Here is a 23319-nt window from a genome sequence, read left to right on the forward strand (position 1 = left end):
AAGAGACCCAGTTAATCTGGGCCCCAGAGCAGAAACTAATCAGAGGGGAGGAGCAGGTCCAAAGACGCCCCCACCAGGCTTGGCTCTGAACCAGCCTGCAGGAAATTGTCCAGGAACTGGGGGGAGTCTCCCCTCTGCAGAGATCTGGGCACATAGGGAAACTGGTCCACTGATTTCTTCCTGATGTGGTTTTTTAGAACGGAGTTGAAACAATCATCCTTACTCCTGGCCTCTCAAACAGGGATGGTCCTCCCAAACCCTTGCTCAATCTGTCCCACTGCATATTGGCAGGTGAGCTGGGGACGCCTTGCCCCTTATCCTGAGCTCCTCCCAGGAGGATGTAAGTCTCTCCCTTTTCCCTCTCCACACTCTGAGGGATCTCTCCAGGGGAGCGGGCCAGACCACGAGAGTCAGAGCCTCCAGGCTGCAGGGGAAGGGCCAGACTCCCCTGGTGCTGACAGCTCCGACAGATGTGTAACCCTGGGCCACAGCTCTCCCCAGAGGGGCTAGGGGCTCCGAACCAGCTGCTAGTACAAAGAAACTGTAGAGAAAACTGGGGAGTGAGAAGGGAGGGGGAATATAGAAGGGGCTGGGGAGAGACCCAGCTGTACATCGCCCCTGTCCCTACCCAGTCCCTATCCCCCGCTGGGGACTGAGGAGGTCCCTATTCCCCCCCCAAATCCGTCCTAAGGAACCTCCTCCAGCTCAGGGCACCTTCCTTTCTCACAAGACCTTCCAGCACTGCCCTCCTCCCCCAGCAGCTCTGGCCCTGCCTGGCCTGTGGCCCCACCAGGCCACTGCAGACCCCTGTCTTTCCAGATAGGTGTGGAGTGGTTCAGACCTTCCTGCAGGACCATGACCCTATCCCAGGTGGTACTTCCCTCTCTAGGCAGAGTGCCCCCCCCCTTCCTGGACCTGCAGGTGGGAGGTGGGGGTGGTCGAGGAGCAGGGCCTGCTGGGAGCGCCCGTGTGCCTGTCCCCACCAGGTGCCCTCCCGAACACGCCACATTTGGGTGTGGTTCTATGTGCTTGTGCCCTGTCTCGAGTAGCCTGCTTGCTGCTACTTGCCTGGGGCCGGCAGCACCTATGGGGCGGAGGGGAGGAAGGCACCTTCCCAGAGAGACCATGGTCGCCTGTGTGTGTCCCACACATTTGTGAGTGCCGCCCGAAAGTCATGACTGTGTAGGAGTGAGTCTGACTGGGGGGCGTCTGTCTGTGCCCCTCAGAGTGCTGGGGCCCATCCTGGAGGTCCCTTGAGGGTTCTCGGTGTAAGATCTGATCTTTTCTGAGCACCCACTATGGCCAGGCCGGCTGCTGACCTCCCCAGAATCCCTTCTCATCCCCATTTTGCAGGTGGGAAACTGAGGCTTGGAGAGAGTAAGTAATGAATGGAAGAGCTAGGGCTATGCTGGTTAGTCGTGTAGTAACATTACACTAGTTATTAAGGGCCAGGCCAGTCGGCACGAGAGCCCACCCTGCTGGCGACTGTGCTGCGGAATGGAGGATGGTGGGCGGCTGAAGGGCCGGGCCCCCGCAGTGCTTCCCGGCTTATAATAAGTCACTCAGTCTCTGCCCTCAACCTAGCTCCAAACTGCCCCTTATCTGACCAGCACCATCTGAACGTCACCAAACCCCTCAGTACTCAAATCTCCATTATCCAGGGGAAGGAGAGACAGAGTCAGGGCCAGGAGCTGGATGTCTAGCATCCAGGCAGAGCGTATCTGTCATTTTCTAGTTAGTTCTGCACAGGGGTCCTCAGCCCAGAAAACTCCGTCCCGTGTTGAAAGTCTGGCTCGCAGCTTTCCATCCCATGGCTGTCCCCCAGGTCCTTGGTTTCCCACACCCAGCAATTCAGCCCACTCCCCCTGGTGCCCCTGAACCCCTAAGCAGCCCATTCTCCCGTGTGCCACCGCCGCCGCAAAGGACCAGCCCCTAATGGTGCCAGCCTGTGCCCGCCTGTGCCAGCCTGCACCAGCATGCACCCCTGCACTGGGACAGCTGGCCTGGGCCAGGCTTGGCTGGCTCCGGGCTCAGAGGGCCGGCTCTGGGCCTGGCATAGCTCCACTGCTGCCTTGCTCACAACAAAAAGGCCTCCTCCCTCCTGGGCATTCTAGAATGTGTCATAGGGCAGATGGCACAGGGATTGACTGGGGCACGCTTAGTGGGTCAGGAAGCTCTGCAAAGGCAGTGTTTTCATTACTGCCTCCCCGGTGCTTAGCACTATGCCTGGCACCCGTAATAAACATTGGAAGGGAAAGGGAAAACTTGATGCTAGTTGCCTCATCTTCAGGGAGGCAGTTGACCCAGGCTCTGTGCATGTGTGTGCGCCTGTGCATGCGTGCGTGTGTGTGTGTGTGTGTGCATGTATTCACACAAGTCCTTGGCACCAGTGGAGGCAATGTACATCTGATTGGCCTGACTGGTCCCTAGTGCTCCCCAAAGACAACTCCTGCAGGTCCTCAATCCCAGCCCCTCCCCAAGGAGGAGGGCTGTCCCTTCTGAGGCAGGTCTTAGTCCCCAGAGGCTACCCAGGGCCCATCCGCCCGAGGTGACTGATGAAAGTCTGCATTAAACTGAACTGGGAATGAGCAGTGGGATTGTGTTACTCGTGGCGGACGCCCATGGCAAGCACTAACAGGTAATTCTGACCGCTGTGACGGGTGACAAGTGCTCCCGGGTGAGTGATCCTCCTGGCGGCTCACAAAGAAACAAGGCAGGAACTGGGTCGTCACACCCTGTGCTGGGTGGGGACACACACATGCACACACACATACACTTTCACACACACACACCAGACATACCCACGAACAGACACAGATGCAGGTACACACAGAGACCAGCCCACACATACATACGGGGACACAGAGATGCAAATAAACATCACATACCTGCGCATGCACACACGTGCACACACGCGTGCTCCCCACCACTGCTGGTGGGCAGCAGCAGACTCCTGCCCCCCAGAGTCTCCAGCCCCAGCTCCCTCGGTCATCTGTCCCTGCTTTGCTTGGCACACTCAGGACAGACGAGCGCCTGGAGCCCAGCTCCTCCCTGAGCGCGCACCCCGCCCGCTCCCCGAGCTCCGGGACTGGCGGGCAGACAAAGGGCAGGAGGCAAACGATGATGGAGCACCTTCTTCATGCCAGACTCCAGGACGTGCTGCACCAGCGCCAAGAGGCGTTTTCAAACTTTTTGGAACCGTGGAACCCTTTGTTTAAAGAGAACTTCCAGTAGCTAAAGCAGACACAAGTAGTTCCTGCTCGGGCTGAAATGGGGAACGAATCTGGAGCCCCAACCTCTCTCTCCATTCCCCCATCTGAAACGTGACCGCAAAGCAAGTCCAAACAGCCCCAGACTCCTGCAGGGCGCTCCCTCACCTCAGTTCCCATTCAGAACAGCCCTGGAACGTTAGTGCTACAACGTCCACTTGGTAGGTGAGCAAAACCGAGCTTCCACCAGGAGGAATAAGATGGCCAGGCTCTCAGAGCTGTGAGGGCAGGAGGGCAGATCACTGACTCCCGTCGTCTGTGGATTCCAAAGCCTTGGCTGGCTTGCAGTGCCCCACCGGCTCCCTATCAGAAGGAGAGCTTCCAAGGCTATACTTCTAGATTCTTCCATGAGTAAACACCCTGCTGACCTTAGAGACCTGAGAGTATATGTGTGTGTGTGTGTGTGTGTGTGTGTGTGTGTGAAGTGTGTGTATGAGAGAGAGAAAGAGAGGGAGAGAGAGTATGTGTGTGTAAAGGTGTGTGTGTGTATGTGAAGGTGTGTGGGGAAGAGTGGGAGTAAGTGTGAAAGTGTGTAAAAGTGTCTGAGAGAGTATGTGAGACGAAGAGGCAGAGTGTGCATGCATACCTGCGAGTGTCCGAGAGAGTCTGAGTGTGTCATGAGTGTGTGACTATGAGGAGGAGAGAGTGTGTGAGTGTGTGTGCCCTGGGGCGCTGGCCCTCCTGCAGCCCCTGGGGAGCACCGAAGCCCGGCGCCCCCGAATCAGCTATGCGAGAGTGGGAGTATGTGACCGAGTGTGTCGCTGGCTGCTTGAGGATCTGGCCACAGCTGCCCGCCTTCAGTCAAAGGCGACTCACAATCACAGCCACTGTTCGAGGGACACTTTGCTAGGCACTGGCGGGACCGAGATGAAGGAGCTCCCAGGCTTGGAATGGAGGCACCTCCATGAGGGGGCGCCAAGGGTCTAGCCACGAGCCCAGCCGAAGTCTAACTGTGTGCCTGTGGGGGTCTCTGAGGGGCTCCCTGGCAAGGGCAGAGTTTCTGGGCTCAATTCTGGAACTGAAAGTGGCAAGAACAGAAGGGGGGTGCCAGGTCACGGAGAGACGGCACCTGGGCCCCTTCCTGACAAAGGGAAGTGGATATGAGGCTGGGCTTGGGGCAGAGGAGGGAGAGCCACATGTTTGAACATCGCTCCCCCACCCCCCCAACTCCCCCCCAACACTCCCTCCCCCCCACGGACACCCAGCCCCAAGCCTCCCTGATGCCCTGGGGCCAGTTCTCCCCCTCCCTCCTCCAGCTCCTCAGGAGGCAGGGAAAGGTTGCCAGGGGCCAGATGCTGAGGTTTAAAGGGGGTTGGGAGCCCCTTCTTTCTGAAGGAATAGAGCATGAAGGCTGGGAGATCCTGGTCTTGTGTTGGGTCTTCAGACCCCGCGCTGACCCTGGGGGCAGACTAGGGGGTCATCTGCAGCCTCCCCTGCCCCCACTGCCGCCACCCTGCCCCCACTCCCCAGCAGCAGCACCCCCCATGCCCCCCCACTCCCATCCAGGGGACAGCATCCCCAGTCCCTCAGCCATGCTACACTCTCTGGGAGCGTCGCAGAGCTGGAGGGGACCTTACAGCACCTGCTTTACAGAGGAAAAGACACTCAGACCCAGAGATGGTCTTGCCTCAGTCTCCGCCCCCTCCCCCTTCTCAGGCTTCTGGAAAGGTGCAGGGCAGAGAAGCAGAATCTGCATCTGGGTTATCTACTTTCCTCAGCGGCTCTGACAGGGAGCCCTGGGAGCCCCGAACTCAGAACGTCCGCCTGGAGACGTGGAGCCGGCGGAAGGGCTGGCCCCTCGCGCCCCTCTCAGGATGAGGCCCCCTCTGGCCTCTTGGCCGAGGGGAGCTCTGACTAGCTCTGAGTGCCCCCGCCCGGGGAACGGGTGTTTCAGAGCTCCAGGATTTAACCAAGTGTCCGTATAACAGGAAGGCTCCTTTGGGAGCCACATTAACTCCTGGATCCTAGAGGGCCTGTGGAGGCCCATCAGCCCTTCCAGCTGGAGGCACTGCTGGTGTGGCCAAGGCTAGGGACCTGGGGTCCAGGAGAGAGGGTGTGAATAAACCAGTGAAACTCCTCACTGCTAGAAAAACAAGGAAGACCCCAGAGACTTAATGCCGCCCCCAAAGGGGCTTCTCGCCACCCCCAACCCAGGCAGCTGTGGGGGTGGGGCAGGGGAAATTGGGCCCCAAACGCTGGAGGAGGGAGATGTTCCCCACACCCAGGCATGGCCCTGTTCTCATCTGGACCCTGAATCAAGCGAGGAGCAGGTGGGTTCTTGCCTCCCAATTAGCCACTGCTCTCACTTCCTGAGCAAACCCCCCGCTGGCTGTAGGGGAGGTGGGGGGGGGCAGGTACCGGGCAGAGCCAGACTCCCGGGGGGCCTCTAGGAGGCACTCAGCCGGGAAGAGCTCCCCCGGAACAGCCAAGCCCCTTCCCCTGGGGGCCTGGGGCCGGTGAATGCGTAGCAATTCCAGCAATCCTGCCTCTCCCCAGGCTGGGGGAAAAGCTCTGCCCACTTACCAAGGAGCGAGGAGGGAGCCAGGAGGGGCGCTCCGAGGCTCAGAGTCCTCCACAACCTCTGCCTCCCCAGGTCCTTCTCAGCCTCCAGCTGGACTCTCCCCAGGCTGGGCTGAGCCTCCTCTCCTCAGCTCCCGATCTCCGCCCAGCACGTCCACCATGGGGACACCCACCAGGAGGAAGTCACACCTGCTGCTTCTGGTCGCTGTGGCCCTCGTCTCCTCTCCAGGTAGGAGGTCTCCTCTGGGCTCCGGGGCCCAGCACGATGATTATACTGCTCTGTCATTGCTATTATTTTAGTGATGACTTCAGAAATCATGGACTCTCCCGTGCTGTGGCACTTAGATTTTTAAGGCCGTTTCCTTGCTAAAATTTTCCCATTTGTGGCTCTTCCCTTCCCTTCGAGGTGAGAGGGAACGGTCTCCACCAGAATAGAGATGAAAGCAGCACGATGCACAGAGGGCGAGGCGTGCCTTGGGCCACACAGCGAGACTGTGGCGCTCTCAGATCTCCGTGGTCTTGTCTTCGAGCTGAGCCCCCTAAGGAGCTGCGCTGTCCTGTAATGGGGTAGCCGCAGCCACATGGAATGATTCAAACCGAGATGAAATTAAATTCTGCAATTAGTCTTTCAGTTGTACAAGCCACGTTTCAAGGGCTAATAACCATGTTGGATAGCGCAGTTGACAGACATTTCCATTGCCACAGAAAGTTCTATTGGTTCGTACCGCTCTAGCATCCTGTCACATGAGGAGACAGGGATCGACTCCACAAAACGCTAGGAGGGCTCCCCAGGGCCCCGCTGCAGCCTGACAGACGGACTGAGTGCAGGACCTGAGAAGACATGAGACAAAGCGGGGGGTGCCTGAGGCAGAAGGCCGGGGTGGGGGGAGCCAGCAAGAGTTCTCAAGGCAGGGCTGCCGTGGGGTAGGAGGTACGGAGAGCACGGGAGGGAGGCCGGCAGGAGAGGGCACCGCGGGCCCAGACCCAGGCTGGCCGGCCCCCGGGGAGCCCGTGGGGAAGGAGGTGCTGGAGACCCAGCCCTTCCGGGAGCTGGAGGGTGGTCCCCCGCTGCTCGGAGGGGCCTGTTGGGACCACCACTTGCCCTCTCTGTCCTGACCCCCGGCCCAGATCCAGAGATGCTTTTTTTCCTCTATAAAGACGTCCGCGGGAGAAAGAGCCCTCACTCTCCTCCCTCCCTCCCTCCTCCCCCACCCCGTTCCAGAGCACATTTTAGGTTCTCTCTCCCTCTCACTGGGGAGGATTCCACTGGCACACTTTCAGATGCTCTCATTACCTCCTAACTGCCTTCCAGGCCTGCACCCAGATCCCTGAGGCTGCAGGGAAGCGGGATTGACCCAGAGGCCCCCACGGAACCTCCCAGTACCCTCACCCCCCGGGGCAGGGACAGAGCAGCGGCTGGGCAGAAACCAGCTGCACAGAGCAGCAGACAGCCACCACACACCCCACGCCCGATGGCTACCGCCCCCCCCCCCAGACAGTAGAGGAGAGGCATAGGGGGGGTGGGGCATCAGCACTGCCCCACCCCATTGGGGACCACTAGGGCTGGGACCACAACACCTGAGGCAGGGGTGTGGGCAGCAGCCAGACTTTTAGACCTAGAGATGCACAAAGGCCCAGGGAAGGGGGGGGCCCATCCCCGCATGGAACATCCATCACTGGCTCTCCCCCCTCCCAGAAAAAGCTGTCTCCACTCACTACCCTGCTCTGGAGAAGCAGCCGTGGGTCCCAGGCACCCAGGCCAGGAAAGGCGGCCAGGAGGCCCCTCCACATTCTCGGTGCTCCTGCCCCTTCCTCTGGGCTTCCAGATGCCCATGTTTGGGGGCGAAGAGTTGCCTGGACAGGGAATCCGCATCAGAATATGAAACACAGGCAGCAAGGGAGGGCGCGCACGTGCGTGTGTGTGTGTGTGTGTGTGTGTGTGTGTGTGTAGCCTCAGAGGAAGGTGTGGGATGAAGGAGAGTGTGTTTGTGGATGTTTAAGAGAGTGCCAATGCCAGCGAGTTGTTGCCTGGACCGGGTGCTGCGTTTGGGGGGATGACGGATGCGTGTGGAAAGCCTTCCAGTGAGAGCGATGGCTCCCGGCCCCAGCTGCCCTCCAGAGGGAGCGCCCACGAGGCACCTCCGGGTGAGGTGGGGGAGGACAGGGCCTCGGAAGGCTCTGATGGGAACCCGGGGAAAGAATCACAGCCGCTGTGGCTGAGGACACGGGCCACAGGCACAGCTGGCCGGGCTCCGAATCCCCAATCCGCTCCTCCTCGCTGTGCGATGTGGGGCAAGTTCCTGAACTTTCCTACATCTCAGTTTCCACATGAGGGAAGTAAGGAAATGTCAGTGCCTGTCTCATAAAGCGGTTAGGCGAGGAAATACAGAGTGTGGCATCCGATCCAGAGTAAGCACTCGGTAAAAAGCCCCTGTTTTTATCAGTATGAATGCGTGTGTGTGTGTAAATAAGCACACACAGACGTTTGTAGCTGGGCGTGCGTGGGCACAAATGTGTGCATGAATGTGTTTCTGACTATGGGAGTTGCTCAGAGAAGTAAGTGTGTGTGTGTGCGTGCACGCGTGTGTGCATGTAAGGAAGTGTGTGTGGGCAAGACATGTGGGTGGACCCTGGGCCGAGGGTGCATATGTGGCTGAGTGCAAAGGACAAAGCTTTTTCTGGAAGAAAGCCAGTCTCAAAGCCTCAGTGCACCCCAGGCCCCGTCACCACCCCCCGCCATCCCCAGAGTTACTGGAAGCGCTTATAACACGAGGTGGCTCCCAGTGGCTCCCAGCAGCCCGGCCACCCCCGCCAGCCCTCCTTCCCCGCCCATTGGGGCCGTCCCAGCTGGGGCAGGGGTCCCTACCCTCCACCACCATCATTAACTTGGGATTAAGCGGGGCTCTCCAACCGAGATGATGCTGGCACCCCGGCTGCCGCCTCTGAGGCCTGGGGCGGCGGGGAGGGCGATGGGGGATGCCATTTCAGGGAGTCCTGCCTCCTTCCTCATTCAGAGAGCTGCTTAACAGCTGCCCTCCTCCCCCGAGGTCCAGGGCTGGGCCTCAGCTGTGACATGGGAGTGTGCGTCCCCCACCCCTGGAACGGGCCAGCAGCTGGATACACTAATTGTTTAATGGGGATCCCCCGACCCACCAGGGAGGGCCTGAAACCAGCTGCATTGAGGGGTAGGAGCCAATTAGGGGTGGCCTGGCTCCTGCCCGACACCACAGAGGCAAAGCATGACGAGGCCCCACGAGTGAGCGAGCAGAGCCCCCGTGGGAAGGAAGGTGTGAAACACCGCCCTCTGTGCCTCGGTGTCCCCCGCCCTGCTGGCGTGGAACAATGCTGGCTGGAGAAAGAGGCATCCGCCCTGACAGGGGGCCGGGCACGAGAACTCCAGTTGCACCAGCGACACCCATGTGCTCAGCAAACTCGGGAGACTGGGGTCTAGACCTGCGTGTGCCACAGACTTGCCTTGTGACCACAAGCGAGTCATGCTGTCTCCAGGGCCTTTCTTCAATTGCCACAGCAGAATGGTATAAAAATGCCCCCCAAAGCTACCTGCATGCCCATCCCATAAGCCTTTCCTTCTCCCCGTACCCTCCACCTTGCTCCATGCCTGGGTCCCACAGACATTTCCAGAGCACACAGCGCGGGCCAGACTGAGCCCTCTTCCAGACCCTGGGTGGCCAGTTCGTATTCGCTCCATTTCACAGGTGGAGCTGTTGAGGCTCAGAAGGGCTCCGTCATGGCCAGTAAGAGGCCACGAGCCGGAGCATGTGCCATGGGCCCAGAAGGACCATCAGGCCCCAGGGACACACATCCTCTCCCCGTCTCTTTGGCCCATGACTTCCCAGGCCTCTCACACCTACAGATCAGCTCCCTCTGCCCCGAGGGCCCCCGCACCCAGCTGCGGCCCCAGCTCCCAGCACCTTGTCCTGTCCTCCTCTGTCTCCCTCCCTGGACTGCAGGCCTCTCGAGGAAGAGGGACTGTGTCTTATTCATTTTTGCAACACGGTCTAGTCTGGTGTTAGGTACACAGCAGGTGCTCCATACCTGAGTGTGGGAGGGGTGATTTACTCAACTAATTTGGCCAACTGGGGCCTGCCCGGCCTGCTGAAATACAGGTTTCAATTAATTAAAATGAAAGAAAATTTTAACTTGGCTTCCTTGGCTGCACTGGCCACATTTGGAGGGCTTGAAGGCTGGGGCTCGTGGCTACGATATTGGGCAGTGCAGAACATGGCATCTTGCCATCCTCGAAGAATGTCCTGTGGGACAGCACTGCTCTATTGGGCCCTAGGCCCTAAGGCCTCTGGTGGTGTCCCCCATCTACAGCTCGGAGTTCAGCCCGGGGATCCCCGGCCACCTTTGGGCCAGTCTTCGAAGATCAACCTCTTGGCCTGCTATTCCCAGAGGAGTCCACGGAGGAGAAGGTGACGCTGGCATGCCGTGCCCGGGCCAGCCCTCCAGCCACCTATAGGTGAGCCCCCCACGGCGGGCGCTGGAGGCCCCGGGCAGCCGTGCAGCTCTTCCTCACCCCAGCCCTGCCCCCAGGCTGGGTGCGGCCAAGCAGGACTCAGGAGGCTCCCCGTCTGCCCCCCGCTGCAGGTGGAAGATGAACGGTACAGAGATGAAGCTGGAGCCCGGCTCCCGCCACCAGCTGGTGGGGGGCAACCTGGTCATCATGAACCCCACCAAGGCCCAGGACGCCGGCGTCTACCAGTGCCTGGCCTCCAACCCAGTGGGCACCGTCGTCAGCAGAGAGGCTGTCCTCCGCTTCGGCTGTGAGACCCATGGAGGGCTGCACTTCTGGGGAGGGCCATAGGGGGCTGGGAAGGGTGTCCAGAAAGGGCAGGGACTATGTCCCATGGAGGCCGGCTGGGGAGAGGCCCCCAGTCTTGGAGGACGGCGCCCAAGTGCCCGGTCTTTACCTCTAGTTCTGCAGGAATTCTCCAAAGAGGAGCGAGACCCGGTGAAAACCCACGAAGGCTGGGGTGTGATGCTGCCCTGTAACCCGCCCGCCCACTACCCAGGTGAGCCGGGCCCCTGGCCCATGGTTAGGCAGGGCACAGCAGGGACCTCCAGCCACCCAGGGCTGGAGTAAAAGATGGTGAGGAACCCTTGGGAACACAGACCCCCTGGTTCCCCTGCCTAAAACGATTTTGTGTTTCCTTCACGGTCTGCCATTTTCTAGCTCTGGGCCCCCTCCCCCTGCCTTCAGACTGGGAGCACCCTGAGAGCAGAGGCAAAGCCACATTTTTTTTCCTAGGGCTCCCCTCAGTGCCAGCTTGGAGACCGGAGCCCTGGGGACTAGGTCTAGAGATCCCCACCGGCACGCCGAGGGTCCTCCCCATGGCTGCCCCCTTAGCCTACCACCCCATGGTTTTCTCAATCTCCCCATGTCCTATCTATAGGCCTGTCCTACCGCTGGCTCCTCAACGAGTTCCCCAACTTCATCCCGACGGACGGGCGTCACTTCGTGTCCCAGACCACGGGGAACCTGTACATTGCCCGGACCAATGCCTCAGACCTGGGCAACTACTCCTGTCTGGCCACCAGTCACATGGACTTCTCCACCAAGAGCGTCTTCAGCAAGTTCGCTCAGCTCAACCTGGCTGCGGAAGGTCAGGGTCGGGGGGCATGGTGGGGAGCAGAGAGCTGGAAGGGTCGGCGGACATTGGGAAAAGAGGGTTCCTCTCAGAGGGTGGGAAGGGGGCTCACAGAGCCCAGGGTCTGGGGCCTGGATCTCTGGGTCCTCCTGCTGCAGGGCCCAAGACCCTTGCCCAGGCCCCCAGGTAGGGGGAACAGGGGTCAAGAAGGAGTCGGCTCTGAGCCATGCTGCAGTTCGAAGCCCACGAGCACCTGGCCCGCATCACTTGCGTCTGGTCAGCAAACTCCCTCTCTCCCCAGATCCCAGGCTCTTCGCACCCAGCATCAAGGCCCGGTTCCCGGCAGAGACCTATGCACTAGTAGGGCAGCAAGTCACCCTGGAATGCTTCGCCTTTGGGAAGTGAGTGGTGGAGGAGGGAGGGGGCAGGCCAGGGCGCACCTTGTCAGAGCCCCTTGGGGGCCCACAGGACCCCAGGGAGAGGGCAGGCAGGGTCTAGCAGAGAGGGGGCAGTGGGTAGGGACCACCCCTCATGAGCACAGTCTGTCTGAGCAAAGCATCATGATGTCAGGGGCCTGACACACACTGGATGCTCCCAGCAAAAGGGCACGGGCTCAGGGGACAGCCTGAACAGCATCCCAGGCTGAAGGCAGGGAGCACCATGCATGAACCCCAACCTGGCCTGCCTGGTTCAAGTCCTGGTTCCGTCCCTGGCTGGCTGCAAGGCCATGGGTAAACTACTTAACCTCTCTGTGCTTCTGCATCCTCATTTGTACATGGGAACTGTTATAAAAAGTACCTGCATCGTAGGGTTGTTCCAAGGATTAAGTGGGTTAACACATGTGACATGTCTAGAACAGTGCCTGGCATTTAGTGAGCGTTCTACGCATGCTGACAGTTCTCTCTCTCTCTTTTAAGATTTTATTTATTTATTTGACAGAGAGAGAGAGATCACAAGTAGGCAGGGAGGTAGGCGGAGAGAGAGGGGGAAGCAGGCTCCCTCCTGAGCAGAGAGCCCGATGCAGGGCTTGATCTCAGGACCCTGAGACCATGACCTGAGCCGAAGGCAGAGGCTTTAACCCGCTGAGCCACCCAGGCACCCCTGACAGTTCTTTTTATAAAAACTGCAATAGAAATCCTGCTCTCCCAGAGAAAGGATTCACTGGAACAGGGCTAAGCAAATAGCAGGTGCTCAACAAATGTTTGGAGAACAGTGTGATTTGCACACTGGTTCTGTTTCCTCATGTCTCCTGTGGATACCCAGGATGTCCCTGTTTTGTGAAAAGCTATTGGGCTTCCAGAAAATTCATATTTAAAGCACATGGGGCCGCCTGGTTGCCTCAATCCGTTAGGTGTCTGACTCTTGATCTCAGCCCAGGTCTTGCTCTCAGGGTCCTGGGTTTGAGCCCCATATTGGGCTCCACACTGGACATTGGGTGTGGAACCTATTTAAAAAAAAAAAAAAAGTACATGGACGATTAATATATTAACCCTTTCAGACTCACTGATACCTTAGTCCGTTTTAGTACACAAGTTACTAATAAGTAGAGCCCTTTTGAAAAGTAAAGGCAAGGTCTGTTGGGGAGAAGGGGAAGGGGACCCACTGAGCCCCAGGTCACAGGCCACTGCTGAGGAAGGCTGTCCCAGAAGAGGCTCAGTGGCCAGTGCAGGGTGGGGGCAGGGAGGGCAAGCCAGCTTCAGGGTACAGACACAAGGAAGGTTGCTGGTATCGAAGTACTGCAGGGGAGAGGAGACGAGAGGAACCCTACTTTCTGCTTCTCCCCTGCCTGAGCTCTGAGCCTACCGGCGAGAGGCCCCGCCCTCCCCTCTTGCCTCTCTCCCTCCGGCCTCCTCCCCATCCCCACCTGCCCAGCACCTCCCAAGTGCGGGAGAATCTGCGGGCACTAGGGAGTCTGCCTAGCGCAGCCCACCCGCTCTGGCTTTGTTTCCTCTGCCAGCCCCGTGCCCCAGATCAAGTGGCGCAAAGTGGACGGCTCCTTGTCCCCCCAGTGGGCCACCGCCGAGCCCACCCTGCAGATACCCAGCGTCAGCTTCGAGGACGAGGGCACCTACGAGTGTGAGGCGGAGAACTCCAAGGGCCGCGACACCGTCCAGGGCCGCATCATCGTGCAGGGTACACAGCCGGGACACCCCTCCCCCTGCCTTCACTCTTGCTCCCCTAGGAAGCAGATCCGAAAGTCAGGGAGGGGCCCCGGGTGGCCCCTGGCTTAAGCCTTCCCGCCCCAGGATTGCACTGGGTGTGGAAACAGAAGAAACAGACACTCAGAGCCTCACTTAGGGGTGCAGAGAGCACATGGAAGGCTTTGGAATGCTTTTAAGTTGCTCAAACAGCTCCGACACAGACGGCAAGGGCCCACTTTCTTCAGCCTGCTTCTCCCGCGACCTTGTTGTGGAATGCCGAGGGCGCCCTCTGCTGTCTGTCACAGGAACTGCAGCCCTCAAATCCGGGTCCATGGTGAGCAGGAGGCTCCATCCAGCTCATCCCAGGCCTTTCTCTCTCTTGCTGCCCCGCAGCTCAGCCCGAGTGGCTGAAGGTGATCTCAGACATGGAGGCTGACATCGGTTCCAATCTGCGTTGGGGCTGTGCGGCGGCTGGCAAGCCCCGGCCCACAGTGCGCTGGCTGCGGAACGGGGAGCCTCTGGCCTCCCAGGTAGGAGACTGGGGACTTCCCACATGTCAGCTGTGCTCCGCTCATCCGGTTCCCTCACCTTCCGGACTTTACTCCCTGACTGCACCACCCTGGGCCGTCTCTCTGGGACTATGAAGGCACCACGGGCCGGGTGGTTCTAGGTGCTTCTTTCCACCCCAGATTCATATGGCCACAGGATGGTCACCCAGATAGAGTCCTGACTGAAGGGCCCAGAGACCTGGATCCAGGCACAACTGAGTCACACAATCACTGTGTGGTCCTGAGTAGGTCACCGTGTCCCTCTGGCTTCAGCGTGCTGATATCCAGGGGCCCAGGGGGACCCGAGTCCTGGGATTCCAGGAGGTCCTGAGATGGGACTGGAGGCAAATGAGTCGCCTCGACAGGGGAGGGGAGGGAGTGGCAGCCTCGAGTCTCTACTGCAGGCCCCCCTCATGCCCTGCCCCTGCTGTCTTTGGTACAGTCCCGTGTGGAGGTGCTGGCTGGCGACCTGCGCTTCTCCAAGCTGAGCCTGGAGGACTCCGGCATGTACCAGTGTGTGGCAGAGAATAAACACGGCACCATCTATGCCAGCGCTGAGCTGGCCGTGCAAGGTACGGGCCCAGGGAGGCGGGGGACGTCGGCAGGGACACTCAGGCAGGGGCTTTAAGCCTTCTGAACGGAAGTGTTTCTAAACACACATATGCAAGGGGCAGCTTGCCTTCATTTTCCAATGACTTTGGAGCAGAGCAGAGGGATCGAAGAAAGGAGATGAGACACTCGACTGCAAGCTTCCAGAAGACGGGTCTCTGGCTTGTACCGTGTCTGGCACGATTAGCGTTAAGCGTTGGCTGCCGCAAAAACAAGGGGGCAAAAATCATTGGCAACCAACTCAATTAGATTTGTGTTTAAACCAGCCCTGTCTGCTGTGCAACCTTTGGCAACTTAATCTCTTTGTGTCTCGGTTTCTTGATGTATAAAAGGTGGGCAATAGAACTTCCACCCTTGTGTGGCTGTTTGGAAGAGGAAATGAGATAGAGGTAAAGCAGAGAGGACCTGGCCCTCACCGAACAGGTGCCCAGTAAATGTCAGCTGATGCTAGTGTTCTTAGTTATATGATTTGAGCGCTTGGGGCCTTGGTTTTCTCATCTGCAAAATGGGTATAGTGATACCTACCTTGTCAAGTTGTAGTGAGCTTGACTAAGACTCATTCGTATATTCGTTCCTTCAACCAATATTTATTTTTTCAACACCTTCTAAGGAGTGAACATGAAAAATAAGGTCTCTGCCTTCCAGTAACCTACAATCCAGTGGAGAATGAGGGACAATCACAAAATCATGTAATTAAATAAGTTTGGACAGCTGAAAGAAAATTATGGTATAAAGAAACCAGCAGAGCGGTAGGAGGATGGTGGGCCAGTTAGATAGGGTGGCTCGACCTCTCGGAGGAAGTCACATTCGGAGTGTGACCTGAGTGTTAACAAGCAGCCAGCCATGCAAAGATCTGAGGGATTTTTAATCGAAATGTATGGCCAGTGCAAAGGTCCTGAAGCTGGAAAATCTTCGGTATCCTCGAAGGAGAGAAAATGGCCCAGATGATTGGAGCATAATAAATGAAGGAGAGAGGGGCACCTGGGTGGCTCAGTCGTTAAGCGTCTGCCTTTGGCTCAGGTCATGGTCCCAGGGTCCTGGGATCGAGCCCTGCATTGGGCTCCCTGCTCGGTGGGAAGCCTGCTTCTCCTTCTCCCTCTACCTGCTACTTTGCCGTCTTGTGCTCCCTCCCTGTGTCAAGTAAATAGATAAAAATTCTTTAAAAAATCAAAGAAATCGATGAAGGAGAGTGACGTGAGACGTGGGTGGAGAGGTAGGGTCGTGTCTGTGAGCCCTTGTGAGGGGCTGGGACTTCTTCCTGAGTGTGTTCGAGTTTCTCCCAAGACACGCCAGCCCGCAGAGTGGAGGAGGAGACTGGAGAGAGAAAGTGCAAACACAGGGAGACGGACTAGGGGGTTTTCAGTAGTTCTGCAGGAGATTCGGTGGCTTGGCCCAGCATGGGGGCAGTTGGGGGGCGGTGACCCGCCGGGGCTGGACTCCGCATGTATTTTGGCAGTGGTGCTGCTGCAAGTCACTTGTGGATTGGCCTCGACGGATGCGTAGGGTGTAGCATGGGGCCGGCGGACCTCTTCATCCAGGCAACGGGCTGTGTTAGGATTCCCTGGGTGACTGCAGGACACTCCCCTCTCCTTCCAGCGCTGGCCCCCGACTTCAGGCTGAACCCCGTAAAGCGTCTGATCCCTGCGGCCCGCGGCGGAGAGATCGCTATCCCCTGTCAGCCCCGGGCAGCTCCGAAGGCCGTGGTGCTCTGGAGCAAAGGCACCGAGATTTTGGTCAACAGCAGCAGGTACAACCCCTCCTCCACCTGAACCAGTCCCTGGTCCTCCTCACCCACCGTGCAGGCGAGTCCCCTTCCCGTGATGACGACGACAGTGTGACCCTAGTTGGCCAGATCTGCTTTGTTCCTGCTGCAGAGTGACCGTAACTCCGGATGGCACCTTGATCATAAGAAACATCAGTCGGTCAGATGAAGGCAAATACACCTGCTTTGCTGAGAACTTCATGGGGAAAGCCAACAGCACGGGCATCCTCTCTGTGCGAGGTGAGGGGCGGACGGCAGGTGGCTCAGCTGCCACAGGGTGCCTGTCCCTCCTGGCCACCATGCTCTTGTCTTCCCACCTTCCTCCACGTTCGGTTTTGAGGCTATCCTGGGACTGGACTTCGTTTGGGACCACCCCTTGCCACCATCCAGAATCTACTCCTGCCTCCCTCTCACACACTCGTGAGGCTCCTGGGAGGTCAAGATCCTGGTGGCCATGCTGCCTCTTCTCTTCCTCGGGGCTTAGAGACCAATGCTCTCACCCTGCCCTGCTGCCCCTGCCTGGGCCTCTTCCCTCTCCATCTACCCCGGGATGTCGTTTCTTTTGGCAGATGCAACCAAGATCACCCTAGCCCCCTCGAGTGCGGACATCAACTTGGGGGATAGCCTGACCCTGCAGTGCCACGCCTCCCATGACCCCACCATGGACCTCACCTTCATCTGGACCCTGGATGACTTCCCCATCGACCTCGATAAGCCCGGGGGGCACTACCGGAGGGCCAGCACGGTAAGGCCTGAAGCCAGACAACACTTAGCTCCTCCCTCCTTCTGGACAGACAGGGGATTCAAGATGTCCTTAACCGTGACTACTCCAGAGCCTTTCCCCATTCCCTGAGGAATGCCATGATGGCAAACTATCCTAGGATTCGGAGGAACCCCCTTCCTTGGATGGGCAGTTCCCTGGATCCCACCTGAAGATGACACATTTAGAAGAGGATTAGGAACAAACCTGGAATGCCAGGCACCCAGCAAGGCTCCTTCCCCATCCTGACCCCAAAGCAAATGACATCATCAGCTTGGACCATGGTTGACTGTCTCCATAACAAACTGTTGTTCAGTCCCGTGGTACTAACAGAGGAGAAGCGGATTTCTTCCACTGAACAAACCAAAACCCCAAGATGCCGAGGGGGTCCATGGACATAATGGAGCAGGAGACTCCAGGCCCCACCTCATGCCTCACTGCACTAGCAGGGGCCCCCTCCTCTGACCTGCCCCCCCAATTTCTGTCCCCCATGTGCAGAAGGAGACAGTTGGGGATCTGACCATCCTGAACGCCCAGCTGCGTCACGGCGGGAAGTACACGTGCATGGCCCAGACGGTGGTGGACAGTGCGTCCAAGGAGGCCACAGTCCTGGTCCGAGGTGATGGGGTTTCCCACCCCGGCCCTGCCCCCACTCTCTCAGGGGCCGGCTGGGCTCTTCTGACCTGTGCTCCCTAACTCCCCTCCTCTCCCAGAAAGTTGTGGGGGAAGGGCTTCTGAGAGAGAAGGGCTTCTAAGTCCCCAGAGCCGGAGCCAAACTTATCCCATGGTTTTTTGAAGGTTCTAAATAGAATATTCCTCCTCCAAAGCCACAATTTTAAAAATCCCCTTCCTAAGGCGGGAGAACTCTGCTGAGGCCAGCAGTTTTCAAAGCCTGGTGGTGGCAGGCTTTGGGATCCATACACATCTCTGCACGAAGGCCTCTGTGAGCCCCTCCAGCCTGGGACACATCGCTCCAACATCCCAGACTGCACCTGCCACTCACTGCTGTCCCCATTCCTGGCCCTCCCACCCCATGCGTGTTTAGTGCGCCCTCTGCTGTCCACTTCTGGGTATTGCACCAGCCCGAGCCCACCTGAAGGAGACTGGTTCAAATTTGGAGCAGCTGAGTTCTGACTCCCTGTGCTCTGACCCCCTGATGCAGGTCCACCAGGTCCCCCCGGAGGCGTGGTGGTGAGGAACATTGGCGACACCACCGTCCAGCTCAGCTGGAGCCGAGGCTTCGACAACCACAGCCCCATTGCCAAGTACACCCTGCAAGCCCGCACTCCACCTGCAGGGAAGTGGAAGCAGGTTCGCACCAGTAAGTGTGAGGCTCCACCCAGGTCAGTGCTGATAAGGCCTGGCTGAGCCTGGAACTTGAGAAAGGGAAAAGCTTAGGTCCTCCGCCTGCAGGGAGTTCCCTGACCCTTGGGAGAGGCGGTCCCACGGGCGGTAAGAGAGTGGGGAAAGGGCTGGAGAAAGCAGCACTCAGTCTGTGTCCTTGGAACGTTGACAGACCATCTCTGGCATTCCCACTGATGCACACAGCATCAGCAAAGGTCCTGGGATAGGGAGTTCTAGTAGTTTTCCCATCCTTTCTAAAAGAGGTGCTGAGCACTGAGTATGGCAGGCACCACCATGAGGGCCGGATACAAGGTGAGTCAGGCCCAGTCCCTGCCCTTTCCATATCGACTAACTAACCAGTGCCAGCACACTGATTCTGGGTCCTTTGCAGATCCTGCCAACATCGAGGGCAACGCTGAGACCGCCCAGGTGCTGGGCCTCACGCCGTGGATGGACTATGAGTTCCGGGTGTTAGCCAGCAACATCCTGGGCACCGGCGAGCCCAGTGGGCCCTCTAGCAAAATCCGGACCAAGGAAGCAGGTCAGACTACTGGGGTTCCCAAAGAGAAGTCATGTCTGGGCACAGCCCCAAGCCCTCCTGGAAGGGAACGCCAGGGGAGGAGCAATTATGGGAGTTCCCACCCTGCTCACCAGGCTTCAGATGAGAAAAAGGGACACAGTCAGGGCAAGGCCCCTGCTTCACGCGACGCACTCTGCCCTGGGCCACAGCCTGGGCCTGTCGGGGCTAGAAGAACCATCCAGTCCAAACTCCTCATTTTAAAAAAAATGAGTCAGCCTTACAACTGCATATGAATCTAGGATGATCTCAAAATAAAAGGTTTAAGTGTATTTTTTAATGGAAAAATCAAAGTCTGGAGGAGAGTCTGGACTTGAACTCAGGACCATGGGGGTGGGTGATGGGCAGATGTCCTTCCTGGCAGTGCATGAGCTGCTGAAACCAGTTAATGAGGAAGGTGTGTGTGTGTAGAGAAGCAGTCCGTGTCTCTAAATCCTTTAGAGCAGGTGGAATGTACTATCTTCCCACAAGCTTCCCTGAAAGGCAGGTGGTATCACATCTTAAAAGGGGAAGGAAGGAGAGAAAAGCCAGGAGGGGCACCTGCCCACCCAGATTTTCACAGCTGAAGGTCCAAAATGAGAGCCTTGGGGTTCTGCAATGGGCAAATGGAATCAGCCCTCCCAGGCTTCCCGCCTCCCATGTGTAGTAAGGGTCTGCCTTCTTATGTCCTTTAAACACAGCTTCCCATAAGCCCCAGGCTAATTCTCCAATCAGTCAACATTTTTACCTGGTACCTCTCCAGAGTAAGGAATTCCAGGAAAAGCCCCTTCTTTGGTTGAACTTCTTAGAGAGACAAATGAAGGGAGGGGAGTGATCTCCTTCATTCGGGTATCCCAGGTGTTGGTGAGCAAAAGACAGCCAGGATGCAGAATTAAGATGATGGGCTTTCAAATCAGAAGAGTTGAGTTCAAATTTGAACTATTCCATTTATTAGCTGTGTGACCTTAGGCACGTCACTTAACTGCTCTGGGCCTTGGTTTTTTGTTTGTTTTTTTTTTTAAGATTTTATTTATTTATTTGACAGAGAAATCACAAGTAGACGGAGAGGCAGGCAGAGAGAGAGAGAGAGAGGGAAGCAGGCTCCCTGCTGAGCAGAGAGCCCGATGTGGGACTCAATCCCAGGACCCCGAGATCATGACCTGAGCCGAAGGCAGCGGCTTAACCCACTGAGCCACCCAGGCGCCCCTGGGCCTTGGTTTTTCCACTTGACAAGGGTGATGAGAACGCCCAGCTAACAGGACCACGTGGGCAGTGTGGTTAAGCACCCCTTGCACATCACAAGACCCTAAGCTCCTGGCATCAGAATCAAGTGATAAGTTTCCCATTGCTGGATTCTCTGTAGAACTCTTTTGACACCCAGCCAAGTTACCCCCTGCCAAGATTCCTGATCTAATTAAGTAGAGTCTTGTTTTAATATCAGCTTTGTTGAATACTAGAGACAATTAGGAAATTAAATCTGCCATGGAGAGAAAAATCATAATAAAACCCCCTGCAACCTGAAAGAAATTTTTTTTTTCATTAACTGCAGTTTCAGATTATTTATTCCCCTCGTTTTAGAGCAAACTGGAGTAGGTCTCTGTTATTTAGTTTAAACTGACAGAAGATGACAAAGATCATTGTGGAGCAGCGACTATAACAGAGCAAGGACTGGTACACGAGCTGGGCACCATCGTCCTTGAATTTATTCTTCTGAGAGCCCTTGGAGAGAAACATTATTATCCTTATCTTACGGAGAGGGCAATCAGGCTCAGAGAGGTTAAGTAACTTGCCCAGGGACACACAGCTAGTTAAGTGGCAGAGGTGGGACCTGATGTCAGGTCTCCCTTGACTCCAGAGCCCACATCCAGAGGTCCTGTTGGAGGACAAAACTAGGGGTGTCCCCATGCATCTGCTGCACAGGCACAGGCGCGAGGCTGCTGCCCTGTCACTGCGCATTCACCAGCCACATCTGTGTCCCTTGGCCCTGACAGCCCCCTCGGTAGCACCCTCGGGACTCAGCGGAGGGGGTGGAGCCCCTGGAGAGCTCATCGTGAACTGGACGGTAAGCTGCATGGACAGAGGCAGAACTGTGCCTCCAGCTCTCTGGAGGGACAAATCCTGCCCACCCACCCCCTGTCCCCACTCATCTCCAGATTGCACCGCATGTAGACAGGACCCAGACTGAGCCGCTGTGCAGCCCCGACTCCGGGTGAATGGCACCCCCTTCCCTCCCCTCGCATCTACTGCAGGAGAAAACTTGCCAAGGCCCCCGAACCCTGGGGCTGCCCCTCTTGGCCGAGGCTGGGGTGGGGGGCGGGGAGGCCGCGCAGGGAAACGCACGGCGGCCCCTCGCCCACGCCACGCTCTCGCCCCCCAGCCCATGTCGCGGGAGTACCAGAACGGAGACGGCTTCGGCTACCTGCTGTCCTTCCGCAGGCAGGGCGGCAGCGGCTGGCAGACCGCCCGGGTGCCCGGCGCCGACGCCCAGCACTTCGTCTACAGCAACGACAGCGTCCGGCCCTACACGCCCTTCGAGGTCAAGATCCGCAGCTACAACCGCCGCGGGGAGGGGCCCGAGAGCCTCACGGCGCTGGTGTACTCGGCCGAGGAAGGTGGGCCACCTGTCCTGGGGTGTGTGGGGCAGGGCGCAGCCCACACCCCAGCTCAGTTCCACGTCAGGGTGGGGAGTACGGGAGGGGACAAGGGGGCATCTGGCCTCATTCCCTGGCTACCCTGTCTCCCCACAGGCCTGGGGGAGGGGGAGGGGGGCTCCATGGGAAGAGGAGTGGCCTGGGGGAGGCTGTGGGAACCCCCAGGTGACCTTCTTCCAGGGCCCTGGGTTCTCAGAAATCCTAAGCAAGGGCAGGCCCCTGTTGGCAGCTTCTCTGCAGGACACGGGGAGGCCCTGGGGAATCCAAACCCCTTCTGTATCGGTCCCCAGAGCCCAGGGTGGCCCCTACCAAGGTCTGGGCCAAGGGGGTCTCCTCCTCAGAGATGAACGTGACCTGGGAACCTGTGCAGCAGGACACGAACGGCATCCTCCTGGGATACGAGGTGAGCACTGCCCTGGGTCCTGGGATCGGAAGGGGGGCTAGGGGCACCTCAGAGCTCACTAGTCGCTCCTCCTGGGATTACTCATTCACTGCTGTCGTCGTCGTGCAGCCCTGGGGAGGTAGCCTGAGCCAAGCCCCTCCCCAGGTCTAGAGCGAAAGACTGACCTGTGGATAGACTTGAAGTTCAGTGCTTGCCTAGAGCCAGCCCTGGAAGCTGGGAGAGCTGCACAGGTTCCGGAAGGGACATAGCCTGTCCCTTTCACACCAGAGCCCAGTTAGCTAGCATCGTCAGCCTGCAGAGGAGAGCATGGTCCCCTCCTCGTGCCCGTTGGTCGTCCTGTCCCTGGGAACGGTGGGCCCAGCAGTTTCCGGCCTGAGCTCTGAGCCCCCAGTGACTTCATGCTGGAGCACCTTGTGGAGTGGACAGAGAGCAAGAGGGAGCAGTAGGAAGAGCAAGAAGGGAAAGGAAGAAATGTCACCGCCTAGGGGGAAGGATCAGGCGAGCGTAAGGGCAAGTTTGGACGTTCCATTCCAGCAGCCTTAGCTCTGGGTCTGAGCGCAGTGGGACAGGCAAGCTGCACTGAGGAGGTAACACCACCAAAGTGTCCTTCTTGTGGATGAATATGTAACCAGTCCTGCTAATATGATGATGGTTTGCGTCTTTACCCGGCAGCCGTCATCAGCTCGCCGGTGGGGGCGGGGACTGCTTTGCAAGTACAGACACTCGTTTCCTTTGCTTCAGCACAGCCCCCCCCGGGATCCTGGAGAGAACTCAGTGGGGTTGGGTTTCTCCAGCCCCCCACCCCCGGGAGGAGTCTGTGCCCAGCCCCACGCGTCCCCTGGCCCCTCGCCGCTTCATTCCACCCAAGTCTCCATGCTGCCCCTGGACCAGGCTCTCTGTGGCTGCCGAAAAGGCAGCAGCCCCCTCCTCCGTCCGCCTTAGCTCGCTTCCCTGGCACTTCTTTCTCCTCTCAAGGAAGAAGAGAGGCTGGGAGCCTTCTGAGTGGGTGTGAGTCCAGTGGTCAGATGGTCCTTCTTACCCAAGGTCACCTCCTCTTGGTCCTCGGGTGCTTTGCCTCCCAGTCTGCGGTAGTAACATCCCCTCACTGATCTTGCGGTTTGTCCAGAGGCTGCTAATGATAGTG

The 23319-nt window shown here is 58.1% G+C and overlaps 1 protein-coding gene across 1 annotated transcript in view; it reads left to right on the forward strand.

Moving 5' to 3' along the window:
* The window catches only part of CNTN2 (contactin 2), a 33020-nt gene that overhangs the window by 3395 nt on the left and 6306 nt on the right, over nt 1-23319 (forward strand). The window contains exons 2-19 of the mRNA XM_059413224.1: nt 5863-6018; nt 10128-10272; nt 10401-10576; nt 10730-10825; nt 11207-11416; nt 11703-11802; nt 13359-13534; nt 13936-14072; nt 14533-14662; nt 16296-16446; nt 16574-16701; nt 17031-17206; nt 17720-17840; nt 18384-18542; nt 18957-19106; nt 21113-21183; nt 21499-21733; nt 22063-22175. Coding sequence (XP_059269207.1) covers nt 5863-6018; nt 10128-10272; nt 10401-10576; nt 10730-10825; nt 11207-11416; nt 11703-11802; nt 13359-13534; nt 13936-14072; nt 14533-14662; nt 16296-16446; nt 16574-16701; nt 17031-17206; nt 17720-17840; nt 18384-18542; nt 18957-19106; nt 21113-21183; nt 21499-21733; nt 22063-22175 — 2630 coding nt within the window. The remainder of the gene's footprint in view (nt 1-5862; nt 6019-10127; nt 10273-10400; nt 10577-10729; nt 10826-11206; nt 11417-11702; nt 11803-13358; nt 13535-13935; nt 14073-14532; nt 14663-16295; nt 16447-16573; nt 16702-17030; nt 17207-17719; nt 17841-18383; nt 18543-18956; nt 19107-21112; nt 21184-21498; nt 21734-22062; nt 22176-23319) is intronic.

The sequence above is a fragment of the Mustela nigripes genome, chromosome 10, assembly GCF_022355385.1.
Source record: "Mustela nigripes isolate SB6536 chromosome 10, MUSNIG.SB6536, whole genome shotgun sequence".
Taxonomy (NCBI): domain Eukaryota; kingdom Metazoa; phylum Chordata; class Mammalia; order Carnivora; family Mustelidae; genus Mustela; species Mustela nigripes.